Source organism: Phascolarctos cinereus, unplaced genomic scaffold (genome assembly GCF_003287225.1).
Source record: "Phascolarctos cinereus isolate Bilbo 61053 unplaced genomic scaffold, phaCin_HiC Scaffold_726;HRSCAF=1367, whole genome shotgun sequence".
NCBI classification, from domain to species: Eukaryota; Metazoa; Chordata; class Mammalia; order Diprotodontia; family Phascolarctidae; genus Phascolarctos; species Phascolarctos cinereus.
Genome location: NW_027556098.1, coordinates 136,329,609 through 136,345,604, shown reverse-complemented (window position 1 = coordinate 136,345,604; position 15,996 = coordinate 136,329,609). Strand labels below are relative to the sequence as shown.

Here is a 15,996-nt window from a genome sequence, read left to right as displayed (position 1 = left end):
TAGTTGCAGAGCAGTGTCCCAGGAACAGCTCCATCTTATCATAACAAAAGGCATTATTGTCTTCTAATTCATCCCGAGTTGCTGGGCTGTTGGGTTTACCAGGAAGCTGCTTTCAGACTGATGCTTTACTGCAATTATGAAAAGGGATTGCTGTTCTAGAATTGCAAGGGCTTTAGGAGAGACCAAAACCCCCCAAAACAAAACAAAACCCAACCAAACAAATGCCAAGGAGCCATTTAACATAGGATCTCACTTTACAAAGCTATGAAAAGCATACATGACACCCACTGTTCTCCATTAAAATACAGACACACATAGAAAGGCCACTTAGGCTGTTAACCAAACTTAACCAGGATAAAAAGCTTTTCCTTGAACTAGGGCTATATTCCTAGCTTACTTTTGGAAGCTTTTCCACCCTTTTGCTTTTTCCCTCCCTAGCTTCCTCTTTCCCACTAAGAATATGAGAAGGAAGGCCATTTAGAAAAATTGGGGGAAATGGTTATTAAAGAAAAATCATGTGAGCCAGGAGGAGTATATCTTGACATTTGGAGAAAAAATGTCCTTCATATATTTGAAGATGATGCAATTAACTCATTACTAATAGGAACCTGTGTTTTGAGCTGTTTCTCTATCACCAGATCTGACTGGTCTCTCTCACTTCTGCCTCTTCAAGATACAGCCAGTGACCCCCAAATAGGATAAAGCTTCTGGTTTTGGGGAAAGAGTCCATTATCTTGCTTTATCCATCCACGGGCGTGTATATATGTGATCTAATTCACGCATAAATAAGCACAGATCTCCCACTTAAGGTGACAGATCTCTAGTAGTAAATTAGGGAATCAAAAGTTTTCATGAAAAGAGGACATTTAACTTTTCGTGTAAAGTTTAATGTTCACTTAGTAGAACCTTCAGATATATAAACTTTAATACTGTTACAAATTTTTACACACAAGAGCCTCTTTCCAAATTGCATTTGAAAAGTGGTTAGAAAAGACAAAAATAATTTTCTTTTATTATTCTTGGAGTACCACAAAGTTGTAACCGAGAGCCTGCTGCATTTACAACACTTCCGCAGTGTGGTTAAGGTTGGTTATTTAATCTGGACCAACTCAGCCAATGCTAGCAGAAAATAAAGCATTCTTTTGGAAATCCAAAGGATCAGCTCCATCCTTCAATGTTTTGAAGCAGTTGCTCAAAACATACAGTCCTTGAAAGTAGCTTACGTTGACATCATTTTCTGAAGCGTTTGAAAAGTGGGTGGACATGCTTATTTACAGATGGCTTGCTTCGAGAAGAATGGTATTCCATATAAACAGTATCATCTGCCCCTGACATGGAGCTCATTGTGCCAAAACGACGGGACACCTGAGTGGGTAGAATACACAGAAGTGAGGAGGGAGATGTGGGGGACAGCCATTGCAAATATACTGAAATAGGTTTTCCAGGGACAAAAAAGGGCTACTTCATTTCCATCTCTATCATGATATCCAAAAACTATGCGTTAACAGTAGCAAAGTTGGAAGCATCTCAAAAGTCCTAATCCCAGGCTTCAGAAGTAGGCTACTAGCTTCTCAGGACTATTCCTTAAAGGTCATCGAAAGATAAATGAACTCTAACTCAAATGGTGCCCAAAACTATACCTCATATCTGTGACCTTGCAAGACAGATGTCTTCTATGGATTTTTTAAGCCAGGGAGAGTACAAGAAAAGACACAATCCAAGTTTTCCCTATCATCTTAACTGATTCTTAATCACCTCATAAGGTCAATAAGTCAGGGATTATTACCTTCATGTGACTGATGAAGAAACTGAGGCTCAAGAAGATGAAGTGATTTGCCCAAAGGCCCCATAGCTAGTTAAAGGCAAGGCTGGGATTGCAGCCCAGGGTATTTAACTAACTCATAGCTCTAAATCACATTTTCTTCTATGGACTCAACAAATGGAATCAATGGGGAAAATCACATCTACTTCTTTGGAATCAAATGTTAAGTACCTTGTCTTCTGGGTATGTTAAAGCCTAAACTGCTCAAGAACAAGAATGGCTTTATGTCAACTCACCTGAGTGGATCTGGAGCCAAATTCTCCTGCTACCACTTCTTCCTCAGCATCCAAGTCAGTGGCTGCCAGGACCTTCTGTAAAAGCTGCTGCTGTTCCTCTTTAGATGAAAATGCTAATTCTTCTTCCTCCATACCAGCAAGCTTTGTAATTACCTGTAAAGTAAAAAGTGACAACAGATTGTTCTCTTTTGGTAGCTATTAAAATGCTTTCTCCATTATGAACTTAATAACAACAAATTCTGACATTCTAACTTACAAAAGAGTAACACAAGATAGTATATGAAACTGCCAACTTTTTTTAAAAAGTATATGTTAAATTGAAAAGAGAATAACAAAACTGTCCAGCTTTGTCCCCTTTTGAACTTTTTTGTTTCCTTCTGGGATATATATTTTTTTGCATTTGTCACTTCTAATTAGTTGCCTTCTCACTGGCAAGCTTTATAGTTTACCACGAAATAATGTGCTGCTTAAGAAAGAGGCCCAGCACCTTGGTTTCACAGCAAGAGAGTTGTGTGGCAAAAGAACATCTGGTAACATAGTCCTTAATATATGACTATGACTCTTGGTACACTGTAAAAAGGCCAGCAGCTCTCTGGAGTGGGGATGGACTCACAGATCTTTATAAAGGGCCAGACAGCATCTTTGAGGTCATCTAGTCCAACCCCCTTCCTTTACAGATGTGACTCATAAGTTGGGATAATAAGTCCAAAGTCAATAAGGTAGTTAGTGGCAGAGATAAGAAGAAGAAAAGAACAATAATCCTCAAATAGTCATACCCTCTTTTAGGTTAAGGTGATGGTACCTTATTATTAAATGAGATAATATTTGTAAAGTGCTCAATATCACACCTGGCACTTAAGAGATGCTATATAAATATTTGTAAATACATGTAAACATATTTCTACACTGGTCATGTTGTGAAAGAAGAAACAGAACTAAAGGGAAAAGAGTATACTTTGATTTATATTCAGACTCTATGGTTTTTTTCTCTGGATGTGGATAGCATTTTCCATCATGAGTCTTTTGAAATTGTGATGGATCATTGTATTGCTGTTTCTCTCTTATTTTTCCAACGAATCATGTAGCTCTTCCCCTCTGCATCTGCTATTTAAATGAAATCAAATAGAAAACCTCATGCCTTCCTATAATGAAAATCTACTTTAAGAGATGAATTATTAGGTGTTGGACATTGTGAACACCAAAAAACCCCCCAAAACCTGCTACATTTTAACAGACAGGAAAAAACTTGTTACTGAAGTGGGAGTTTATCCCTGAGTCAGTTGTCTGTGCAGTCAGAACAATGAATCATAAGAACTAAGGTCAGAATTTGTCAAAGGAAGAATAATAAGGAAAAATTTTATGTTATACATTTAAGATTACTTAACTAAGCAAACCTGAATAAAAGAAGTTACTGAAAATAAAAAATGGGAAATGGACATCAGAAATGATATCAACACTATCGCAACTTTATCTTGAAATTTAACCAATGTAAATTTTTCACAAAAGACCAAAAGAGAAAATGCTTTAGTCAGCAAACATCAGATCTGCCAAAGATAACACCAAGTTAGACTATAAACTCGTCTGTAAAATCTTACAAATAATGATGGATAATTATGAGCAATATTGTCTCATAAAGCAGAGTGAAAGGGTAAAAGGTTAAACCAGTTTAAAGAAAGCTTTGCAAGATATCTAATAAAGCAAAATCATCTTAAGAGCATTCAAAGATGAAAACAGACTATGAACAGAAGAAAAATGCAAAAGATTTATAAAAACCTTTTCAACAAACTCATTCCAGCGTCATGGATAATGGAATTACCACACTTGGATGGACCCTAACATCACAGTACACACAGCAGGAGAAAGTGACACTAAAGAGAACAAAGACTGGACAAGTAGTCAGAATGGGCTCAACTCTGTGGTGTTTTAACAGTTTTATCAATTACTTGGATAAAAGCATAGATAACATACTTATCAAATTTGCAGATGGCACAAAGCTTTGTGGAATACTTAATACTCTGGATGGAAGAGTTAGGATCTAAAAAGATTTCTGATAGGCTAAAACACTGAGCTAATCCAATAAAGTCAAGTCCAAAGAAGATAAATATAAAGTCTTACATGAGCTAAAAAAAATGTAATTCTACAACTATTTTTTTTCAACTCATGTAAGACATTTAAGACTTAAGGATGGAGGAAGCATGGTAGACAGTATTGTGTACAAAAGAGATTTGGAGGAATAAGGAGACTTCAAGTCTCAATATGAGTCAACAGTATGATGCAGCTGCCAAAAAAAACTTCAATATGTAATGCAATCTTGGACTGCATTAAGTTAAGTATAGTTTAGTCCTTTTGTATTCTGCTCTGGTCAGAACATATTTGGGACTGTGTTCCCTTCTAGGGGCCAGAGTTTAGGAAGGACTTAAAATGCCTGGGAGCATCTCGAGGAAGGTAACCAGGATGGTGAAGGGCCTTCCTTAATTTCATATGTATCAAAGTATTCTTTCTAAAGCATAGGTCTGATCATATCATCTCCCTAAACTCCAGTAGTTCCCTATCACCCCCTGGATTAAATATAAAATCCTCTGGCATTCAAAGCCCTTCTTAATCTGCACTCTTTTTCTTACAACTTACACCCTTCTAGGTATTCTATGATTCAATGACACTGGCCCCCTTGCTTTTCTTTGAACAAGACACTTAAGACTACAAAAAATTCCTTAGCAGAACTGTGTCCCAAACCCCGGTCTCCTGGTTGTCTATCAGCCCCTCCTCTTAACTCTACGTGATTTTGAAGATTTAAAAAAAAAAACCAAACAAAAAACATAAAACCAAAACCCACCAGACCATTCTCTTAAGACAAAATCCGCTCAATATTAGCAGAAAGTAAGTCCTGTCCTTTCTAAAGATAAGTTATTTAGTATTAATTTTAACAGATTTGTGAGATGGTGGTTGGATGAAAAGAGGCAGCTAACCTTCCTCTGATGTGCCAAGAACAAGCAGCACCTCTGCTCACTCTTTCCCCACATAACTCACTTAGGATACTAAATTATGCCACTGACTTGCTATGCACAACAAAGATAGCTATGGCTCAAGAAAGTGCAAATCCTGAAATCTCCCAGTGATATGAATCAACCTACAATAACCTATACCAGCAGGATCTTTTAAGTGGTTGACTTTGTTGTTGCTCAGTCATTTTTCAGTTATGTCTGATTCTTCGTGAATCTGTTTAGGGTTTTCTTGGCGAAGATACTGGAGTATTTGCCATTTCTTTCTCCAGCTCATTGTATAGATGAGGAAATGGAGGCAAACAGGGTAAAGTGACTTGCTCAGGGTCACACGGCTAATAGATGTCTAAGGCCAGAGTTGAACTTATGAGTCTTCCTGACTCCAGGACAACACTCTATCTACTGCCCCATCTAGGGATCTAAGTGATTTTGATACATTGATCTAAATGATGAATAATGTGCCTTAAATGCCTCTCTCAGCCTACTGCTTCCTAGCTACAGCAAACCAAAGGGTAACTAATTAGTTTTGCAGAGTACCCCTATGTGCAGGGTAAGGGGGAGTGCTGCGCAAGAGTGGAAGCAAGGAAGATTAAGACGTGTTAATTTATTTTTGATGATTAGCCCTTAAGGATCCTTTTACTTGAATTTTCTCTTTTTTTCTTACACATACTCTCACCCCTACTCTAACCCTCAAATCTGATTCAGAATCTTGGCAGAACCTCCAAAGCATGCCAAACTGCAACATATTCAGCTCATTTTCCAACTAGCCACCAATTTTCATTTTTCAATCTTTCCTTTCTATTCCACCAAAGAAATCCAACTCTGTCCTCTAGTTACTATGTTAGAAAGACACAAAAGCCTTTTCTTCAAGCCCCCAATTGAGTACCTTCCTAATTAGTTACCCAACAAATTCATTCAGAGACAAAGAAGGACTTATTTAAGATCTTTAATTACCTAGGGATTCTCTATGCCTCAAGTAAATACTGAGAGTGGTCACTACTTCCCTCTCAGGATCAAACAACAGGCTTCCACAGCACTTGTCCTAATGGGTAAAGGAACCCAGTGCTGCTTACCTTGAAACTATAACCTTGATCGACCAGGAACCTCTGCCGCTTGGTTGAATATGCCATTTCCTGTGTATCCTGGGATACCAGTGAGTAGAAGAAGGCATTATACTCCTCTGCAACCATTCCTAGAGGATACGAAACAGTAAATATTAGCCTGCGAGAAAAGAGGATGTGAGATTTCCTACCAAGATAGCTACCTGAATGGGAGGCAGACTGCCCAACTACTATATACCCACTCCATCTAGACCATAACGCTTGTACCAGATTGAATAATGATCAGATATCCAAAGAGAAATTACTGTGACATCTTCCATCCCAGAAATGTACAAGAAGTCGGTCAGAAGCCTGACAATAAGGGAGTCTACAACTAGCAAAGTCAGCAATAAACCAGCACAGCCCCCAGTATGACTAACAATGGTGAGAGACATGTAGCCTTTAAGGTTCTGTGTCCTCAGGCAACAAAAACAGGGGGTTCCCTTAAGAAAGGCTGAGGATGGTTGGAAAGTCCCAGAAGTTCTGGAGAACAGCAGCAATCAGCACAGCACTACAGAGCTCAAGGCTGGGGACATTCAAGCCCAGGATTCTGAAATGCCTAATAGTCTGTCCTGGAATAACATAGGGGGCCCTGAAGACGGAGTACTCTGAATCTCAGCACAGAAATTCAGGGCAAAACCAAGCAGAGACAATTATTTTATTCAAAAGCATAGTAGGGGAGGGAGCCAGCCTAGGAATAAAGCTCTAATTCAGGAACTAAGGTTGGAAAGGGAGTAAAGTGAATAAAACACTAATCAGCACAAAAAAGTATTACAAATCTAAAGAACCCCCAAAAGAAGGTAGTAACTTTGTAACAACTATAAGAAGTGATTCAAAGGGAAAAAAGTTTTTTCTATACGGACTACATGAATATCTAGAAGAAATATTATGAAATAAAAAACAGAAATAAAATCTCATGAGAAAGAATTAGAAAGAAAATAAGTAGTTTAGCAGAAAAAGAATAACCTTACCCAAGAAATGGACTCCCTGAAAACTAGAACAGATCAAACGTAAATCAATGATTCCAAGAGATAGCAAGAAGTATTCTAACAAAAATAAAATGAAAAAAAGAAAAAGAAAAAGAAAAAGAAAATGTGAGATATCTGATTTTACATATATATGTAAAAAAGACCTGGAACAGGTCAAGGAGAGATAATTTAAAATTATGACTTAAAAATCGTTGGACTCATAGTCAAAACTAGGATAAAAAAATTTTAACACTCTATTTTTCTTTTTTTCTTCAAATTAGTCTTTTCAAACTTTATTTAAACACATAATTTCAACAACATGGATGACCTGGTGGTGGCCAAAATGACAGAACAATTCTCTAGCCATAAAATGAGGTAGATGGAATGAATAAGTTTTACTTTGTCCCTTGCCCTTCTATCTTGCCTCCCTCTACCAGGGGGCTTTATGATATATTGCTTCCAATGAATTCCAAAACAAAACAGGAAAGAATGCCACCACGTCTATTTTAGCAGTAACACCGGCAAACTGGATAGCTACAGTCAGGAAGATTCAAATGCAGAGGTAAGTAATTCCTGGAAGTCAACAAACTGTCCTCTGATTCGTTCTAAGGAGCTACTTGCCCGTGACATTTCTCTGAGTGGAGTCCTGGAAAGACCAGAGATCATTGCTAAAAGCAAGTTGCCAAGACCAGGGAAGAAGTCAAATGTGACTACTCAGGAAACAGAAGAGAGCAGTGACCAATAAATCACCCTTCACATCACCAACAATTCAAGAAGGGAAACAAACTTCACAAATTCTTCATACTCATGGGAACAATTTTTAAAGTCCTGCTTTCTTCCACTGGATGGTTCAGGTGCTAGGACATTATGCTCCTCTCTTGCTCTCATTGTAGGTAATGATTTGATTGCAGCAGAACAAAACAAAACAAAAAAGCCACCAAAACCTCCACGGTCAATGGAACCAGCCTTTCGATTAGCTTTAGGGTTCAGTGCAGGGGTGGTATGCTCCTCCACCTCTTATTACAGGAAACTGTAATAAACTGCAGCAGAGAAAACAACAAATTCAACTCAACAGCTGACAGTCTTGGCCTTTAAATCAGCTTTAAAATCAATGGCTCCTCCCATGATGCTGCCACTAATGATTATGTTCTTACAGCTGTATTTTCCCTGACAGGATTCCACCAAATAGTGCAAGAAAATATGGTCCCTAAGATAGCTGAGTTTTGGCGCACTGACATTCCTCTGTCCCCTTATCTTCAAGAAATTCTCTTGTAGTTGTTGTGCCATATGGATATTCCGAGTCAAGGTCCATGTAGATGTCAATAAACATTAAAAACGCATCAAAGATAAATTCCTGATACAAGCCAGTAGGGCTTTGAAGGTGCAGCCGTCCCTCACATTTTTGCCTTATCTTTTGCCCTTTACTGGGCTCTTCACTGGGCTCCTTTCCCAGGATGCTGGGCTCCAGGTGCCAGAGTTGTCACAAGAAAGGGCTGTACTGGAGTGGGGAGGGGGGAGGAACATGCAGAGCCACAGCTACTGTGACCTATGGCATCTTGGAGTGCTACTGCCCTGAGCATTATATTTCAAGAAACCCATCAACAAAAACTGCCCAGACCAAAGGACAAAGTGAAGATAGAAAGAATCCACCAATTATCTCATGAAGGAAACTCAAAAAGAAAGTTCCTGGAATGTCATAGTCAAAATTTAGAGCTTCTACATCAAAGAAATAAATACTTCACGCATTCAGAAAGAAGCAGTTCAAGTACTAAGAGACCACAGTAAGGATCATACAAACCAGGTAGCTATTACTAAAAATGAGAGAAATTCTTTGAAATGCAAAATTCCAAAAGGCAAAAAAGATAGGCTTACACCAAGAAAAACTTACTGTGAGCAAAGCTAAGTATAATTCTATCGGAGGAAAAAACCAAATGAACCTTTAGAGGACATTTCTCATGAAAAGACCAAAAAGACCCAAGCTGAGTAGTAGGAACTCTGAGATACAAACATGAATCCAGAGAGACCTAGAGGTATATTTATTTGAGCAACTGGAAAGGAGCTGTGTGCTAATGTGATGTTTCTCTATGCAGGCTGAGAAGAGATGATTCCTTCAGAACCTTAAGGTCTTCAAAGGATACTGAGAGAGTTAAATAAGAAAAACAAGGGGCCTGGGAAGTTGATGGGTTGAGTCCTGAGGGCTTGAAGAAAGAATAAAAGAAGCAAGAATAAAAGGAATACACTAATGCAGAGAGGAAGAAGAGAGTGCAATTTGCTATTTCTCTTAATTGGGGTGTATGAGAGGAAAAACATATAAACAATGGAGGAAAGGATGGGTGAAGGGGCATCAGATGACACACTCATCTGAAAAGGATAAATGAAAGTTACATACACACAACACAAACACACAGTCTGTTGCAGAAATACACTAAACTGAATAGGGAAACAAGTGGGGATGGCAGAGGGACATTTAAGAGGGAAAGTAATACCAGGGAGGGAAGAGCTACAAGCAAACCTTGATGTTCAAGGTAAAAAAGTAAAGAACTAGAATAGAATGTAAGGCAGTTGTCTTCAAGTGCCTCTTAGACAAATGGGTAATGGCTGAATAAACTGCGACATATGAATTTACTGCAGTATTATTGTGCAGTAAGAAGTGACAAAGCAGATAATTTCAGAGAATCCTGGGTAGGATGAGTTGATGCAGAGCCAAATAAGCAGAGCCAGGAGTACAATTTATACAAGGTCAGTAACACTGTAAAGAAAAAGAACTTTGAAATCCTTAAGAACTCTGATCAAAGAAATGACCAACCATGTCTCCAAAGGATCTATAATCGAAGCATGTTACCTGCATCCTAATACAGAGGAGACAGAAACAAGATGCAGAAAGAGACATACGTTCTGGACATGACCACTGGGTGGATTTGTTTTGCTTATGTTTGTTACAAGAGCTTTTTCCTGTCTTTCAATTTTTAATGTGGGAGGAAGGGGTTGGGGAGGGGGAAGAGAGGAGGCAGGGAGGACCAGCAATAGTGATGAAAATACTGTCATCTAAAAATGTACAGAAATGAACAGAAGGAAATTCAGAAGAAAGCAGAGACAAACAGGACAGTTTTGAATGTAATATATAAAATGTACCATATGCTTTCTTTTCCTTTTCCCTTCCAATCTTTCAGGAGGTTATAATAGATAAATCTGTTTCAAGGTTTGAAACATTCACAAACTGTGTCTTGTGAAGCAAGAGCACACGCACACACACACATATAATACAGGTAAAAGTTAAAATGTTAATACTTAGTATTCTATACTAACATAAACTTCTACACTTCACAGAAGCTGGAAACTCTAAATATAGTCACAAAAAAGTCAGTAGAGGAAAACAGAAGCCTCTAGAATAGGGTACCTATGGGGCAGCTAGATGACACAGAGGATAGTGCTCCAGCCTTGGAGTCAGGAGGACCTGAGTTCAAATCTGGCCTAAGACACTTGATACTCACTAGCCGTGTGATGCTGGGCAAGTCACTTAACCCTGACTGCCTCACCAAAAATAAAAATAAAAATAAAGATATATTCATAGAATAGGGTACCTAATACTTGATTTAGGTAATATATATTATCTCTGCTATTTACTTCTGAAAACATGAAATCACTATATTTCCCAAATTTGAAATAAGATCAGAGTAGATTATCTGCTGCTGTGTACAGATCTTTTCCAGTCTCTTCTCCGAACAAAGGATAATAGAATTTAGAGCTGGAAAAGGTCACCTAATAGATCTGGCTCATGGTATACGTAAGAAAACTAAGGCCTAGAAACAAAATGACTTGCATGAAGTCACACAGATAGAAAGCAGCAAAGGAGTCAAGACTTAAACGCAGGTCCTTGGACTTCAAATCAGGGCTCTTTCCACTACACTTTGGTTGTCTTCCTTAACCTCACCCCTTTTAAATCTGAGAAAGAATTCATGCTCAAGTTGCTATCTACTGGAGAATTTTCTCAATAAGACACTCAATTTGCTTCTTTACTGTAAAGGCTTTCCTGCATCTGAAACGTAGACAAAGGATAGAGTTTTCATTAGATCAAAATTCTTATTATCATGAGTACTGAGGCATCCTTAAGAGTTCTAAAAATCATCTAGATGAAAAACTCTCTCACACTACAGAAGGACATGACTGAAACCAGGGCAGCCAACACTGGTGACCCTGGGGGTCTGCGTTATTTAAGAACCTTTGTCTACAAAATATACGACGTCAGCTCCTTGAGGAATGACCATTGCTTCTGCAGTTGTAAGGGTTGCTAATTGTCTAAAAAGCCTGGAAAGGCTCCTTTAAAGGGAGGACTCAGTACCTTACATGCCAAAGAGCATTTTAATTAAGAATAGACATATTCTAGCTATTTAAATGGATTTTTCAATAGCACTTGCTCTTTTCAAAAAGAAAAACCTCTGCTTGTTTTCCTGTCTTTGTCCTATTCTGCTGAAGGACCTCATCCAGCAATATTCACTGGGACATAGAAACAAAGCACCAGCTCTCGGCACGACAGTTCAATTCCCTTCAAAAATCTAACAGTTCAGCATTTGAGTTCCTATTAAAAGGTTCTTAACCTTTTTTGTATGTGTCACAGACCCTTTTGGCAATCTGGTAAAGCCTATGGGCCTCTTCTCAGAATATTTTTTCTCAATGCATAAAATACATAATTACAAAACAGGTATCAAAATATATCTAAAAAAAGTTTATTGACCCAGGGTTACTTATTTTAAGTAACACAGAATCACTGGCAGGTGGAAAAGGAATTACCCTTTTCAGGTTCCTCTAGGCTTCCTCATCCAATACTGTCTCTGTAGTGCTAAATAAAAACAAAAAACAAAAAAGACCCACCCCCCAAACAACAACAACAACAACAAACACCACCTAGTTTCCTCCAGCAAATAACAGCTAGCAAGGATGCTGGCTACTCGATGTAACTAGGTCTTTCCATTCCAGTTTCTCAAATGTAGTTCTGCCCATATCCTCTTCTAGTTCATGATTCAAGGTCAAGGACTCAGATTGCCATTTCTGCTGATAATTTTCCTAATATTGAACCAGCTCTGCATTTCTGATACAAATTCTACCTAGTCATAATGTATCGACTTTGTGATACATTGCTGTAAAAATCTCCTTACTAGCATTTTATTTAAAAAATTTGTGTTGATATTCATTAAAGAAATTGGCCTATAGTTTTCTTTCTCTGTTTTGCCCTTTCTTGGCAAAGCCAAGGAGGCAGTGCCAAGATGGTGGAGAAAAGGCAGGGATTCACCTAAGCTCTCCCAAATTTTTCTCCAAACAACTTTATTACTTGTATTTTTTTTCCCAACTAACTTTAAATTATGCCTCAAAACAAATTCTGAAACAGTAGAACCCACAAAAAGACAGGGTAAAACAATTTTCCAGCTCTAGACAACTTAGAAGATCAGCAGGAAAGGTCTATTACATTGGGGTGAGAGTAGAGTGCAGTCCAGTTAAGGCTGCGACAGCTAAGACGGGGCTCCAACAAAGAAGCAGCAGGCCCTGGGGGTGACTGAAGCAGTGGCAGCAGGGCTGGCTTCAAAATCTACGAGCCCACAAATGGTAAGGGGGTGGGACAACTGGTCAGAAGGAATCCCTTTACTGGCACTGGGTGCAAGACTCAAGCTACACTGCCCATACTGGGTCACAGTCCTGGGTATCCATCCCAAGGTGAAGAATAGCACTAGCACACCAGAGCTTGCAGCCTCAGAGGAGCTAGGATCCTGGTCACATTGTTTCCAGGACTGCAAAGTGTGCTTGTGGTCACTCACAAACCAAGGGACAGGCCAGGAGAGTAGTAAACACATCTCTTCTTAGATCATACAACCTTGGAAGAAATGAAAACTTACAGGTCCCCAGAATTAGCTCTGAAAACAGCTACGTGAAGCTTGGAACAGTGACCCCTCCACCCTGGAAGCACAGCCCTACTTTAGCATAGAGTTAAAAGTAAAGAAATAGGCTACAAAAATTAACAAACAAAAAAATCTAAACCATAGAAAATTACTACGGTGACAGGGAAGATCAAAACACAAACTCATAAGAAGACAAAAAAGTCAAAACTGGTACATTCAAAGCCTTAAAAAAATGTGAACTGGTTTAAGACCCTGGAAGAGCTCAAAAAGGATTTTAGAAATCAAATAAGAGAGATGGAGGAAAAATAGAGAAAAGAAATGAGTGTTGCAAGAAAATCATGAAAAAAGAGTCAACAGCTTGGTAAAGGAGGCACAAAAAAATGGAAGAAAATAACACCTTAAAAAACAGAATTGGCCGAGTGGTAAAAGAGGCACAAATATTCAATGTGAACAAGTCCTTAAAAAGCAGAATAGGTCAAATGGAAAAAGATACACAAAAATTCACTTTAGAGAAGAACTCCTTAAAAAGTAAAATTGGCCAAATGGAAAAGGAAGTACAAAAGCTCACTGAAGAAAATATTTCCTTGGGGCAGCAAGGTGGCGCAGTGGATAGAGCACTGGCCCTGGAGTCAGGAGGACCTGAGTTCAAATCCAGCCTCAGACACATAACACTTACTAGCTGTGTGACCCTTGGCAAGTCACTTAACCCCACTGCCTAACCAAAATAAATAATTAATTAAATAAATAAATAAATAAATTTCCTTAAAAATTAGAATTGGGCAAGTGAAAGCTAATGGTTCCATGAGACATCAAAAAACAATGAGACAAAAATCAAAAGAATGGAAAAAAAAAATAGAAGAAAATGTGAAATATCTCATGGGAAAAACAACTAACCTGGAAAAAGATCAAGGAGAGATAATTTAAGAATTATTAGACTACCTAAAAGCCATCATGAAAAAAAGAGCCTAAACATCATCTTTTAAGATATTATCAAGGAAAACTGCCCTGATATTCTAGAACCAGAAGGTAAAATAGAAATGGCAAAATCTACCAATCACCTCCTAAAAAAGATCCCAAAATGAAAACTCCCAGGAATATTACAGCCAAATTCCAGAGCTCCCAGGTCAAATAGAAAATAATTGCAAGCAGCAAGAAAGAAACAACTTAAATGTCGTGGAGTCACAGTCAAGATAACATAAGATTTAGCAGCTTTGACATGAAAGAATCAGAGGGCTTGGAATATGATATTCCAGAGGACAAAAGAACTAGGCTTATAACCAAGAATCACCAAGAGTCACAGTCAGGATAACACAAGATTTAGCAGCTTTGACATTAAAGGAATATGATATTCCAGAAGGCAAAAGGGCTAGGTTTACAACCAAAAATCACCTACCCAGTAAAACTGAATATAATCCTTCAGGGGAAAAAAATGGACATTTAATAAAATAGAGGACTTTCAAGTATATATGATGAAAAGATCAGAGCTGAACAGAAAATCTGATATTCAAACACAAGACTCAAGAGAAGCATAAGAAGGTAAATAGGAAAAAGAAATCATAAGGGATTCAATAATGTTTAACTGTTTACATTCTAACATGGGAAAATGATATTTGAAATTCCTAAGAATCTTTTCATTATTAGGGCAATTAAAAGGAGTATACATAGACAGAGGGCACAGAGTATACATAGACAGTGGGTTGAATATGGTGGGATGATTATTTAAAAAAAAAAATTAAGGGGGTGAGAAAGAGGAATGCACTGGGAGAAGCAGAAAGTTAAGAAGTAGAATGGGGTGAATTATCTCACACAAAAGAGGTGCAAAAGAGCTTTTACATCGGAGGGGAAGATGGGGAACCTCATGAACCTTATTCTCATCAGAACTAGCTCGAAGAGGGAATAACATACACACTCAGTTGGGTATAGAAATCTATCTTACCCTACAAGAAAGTAGGGAGAAGAGAAGGGAGGAGGGCTGACAGAAGGGAAGGCAGAGGGAAGTGGTGGTTAAAAGCAAAACACTTCTGAAGGTGAACAGGGTGAAGGGAGAGACAGAGTAGGATAAACAGGGAGAAAAATAGAATGGAGGAAAATAAACAGTAATCATAACTGTGAAAAAAAATTTACAGCTAGTTTCTCTGATGTAGGCCTCATTTTTCAAATATATAGAGAAATGAGTCTCATAAAAATAAGAGCTATTCCTCAACTGATCAAAGAATACAAACAGGCAGTTTTCAGACAAAGTAATCAAAGCTATTTATAGTCACATGAAAAAAAGTTTTAAATCACCACTGATTAGAGAAATGCAAATTAAAACAATTCTGAAGTACCACACCACACCTATGAGATCAGCTAATATGACAGAAAAATGAAATGAGTTGTATACTGAAGCTGTATACTGATTCAACCATTCTAGAGAGCAATCCGGAACTATGCCTAAAGGGCTATAAAACCATAAACCTCTGACCCAGAAATACCTCTAACTAGGTCTGCACCCCAAACAGAGAAAAAAACAAAAAGGAAAAGGAAAAAAATGTACAAAAATATGTATAGCAGCTCTTTTTGCAGTGGCAAAGAATGATACTGTCCTTGGAAGCAGAGGGGAAATATTTTACTTTTGGATCAAGGGATTTGATGATCAAATTCAAGCTTCCCCTGACCTCTACCTTATTTAACAAAACAACTTATACAGTAGTAGAACTCTTCCAGGACAAGTTTCAGAGCACAGGAATCCTAGGGAAAACTAAATTACCTTTCTTGGCTCGAAGTACTCTCCCCAACCTTTGTGCCTCCTGTCTTCGGGAGCCACCATGAGAAGATATCTGAATTAGAACATTTGCTTCAGGCAGATCAAATGATGTGTCTCCTACCTGTAAAAGTGAAGCAACTACTGAGTTTGGAATAGGTAAGAACCAGGTTTTGTATAAACAATGCAAAGATATAAAAAATGCCTTGAATGTAATTAGATAAAGCATTTATTAAATGC

The 15,996-nt window shown here is 38.1% G+C and overlaps 1 protein-coding gene across 3 annotated transcripts in view; it reads right to left on the bottom strand.

Moving 5' to 3' along the window:
- Positions 1–865: 865 nt before the first annotated feature.
- ERCC3 (ERCC excision repair 3, TFIIH core complex helicase subunit) overlaps positions 866–15,996 on the bottom strand; it is a 44,427-nt gene continuing 29,296 nt past the window's right edge. For all 3 annotated transcript variants that reach the window (XM_020967156.2, XM_020967157.2, XM_020967158.2), the window contains 4 exons: positions 15,763–15,880; positions 6,131–6,249; positions 2,059–2,211; positions 866–1,365 (listed from right to left, as the gene is read on the bottom strand). In XM_020967156.2, coding sequence (XP_020822815.1) covers positions 1,231–1,365; positions 2,059–2,211; positions 6,131–6,249; positions 15,763–15,880 — 525 coding nt within the window. In that variant the 3' untranslated portion in view covers positions 866–1,230. The remainder of the gene's footprint in view (positions 1,366–2,058; positions 2,212–6,130; positions 6,250–15,762; positions 15,881–15,996) is intronic.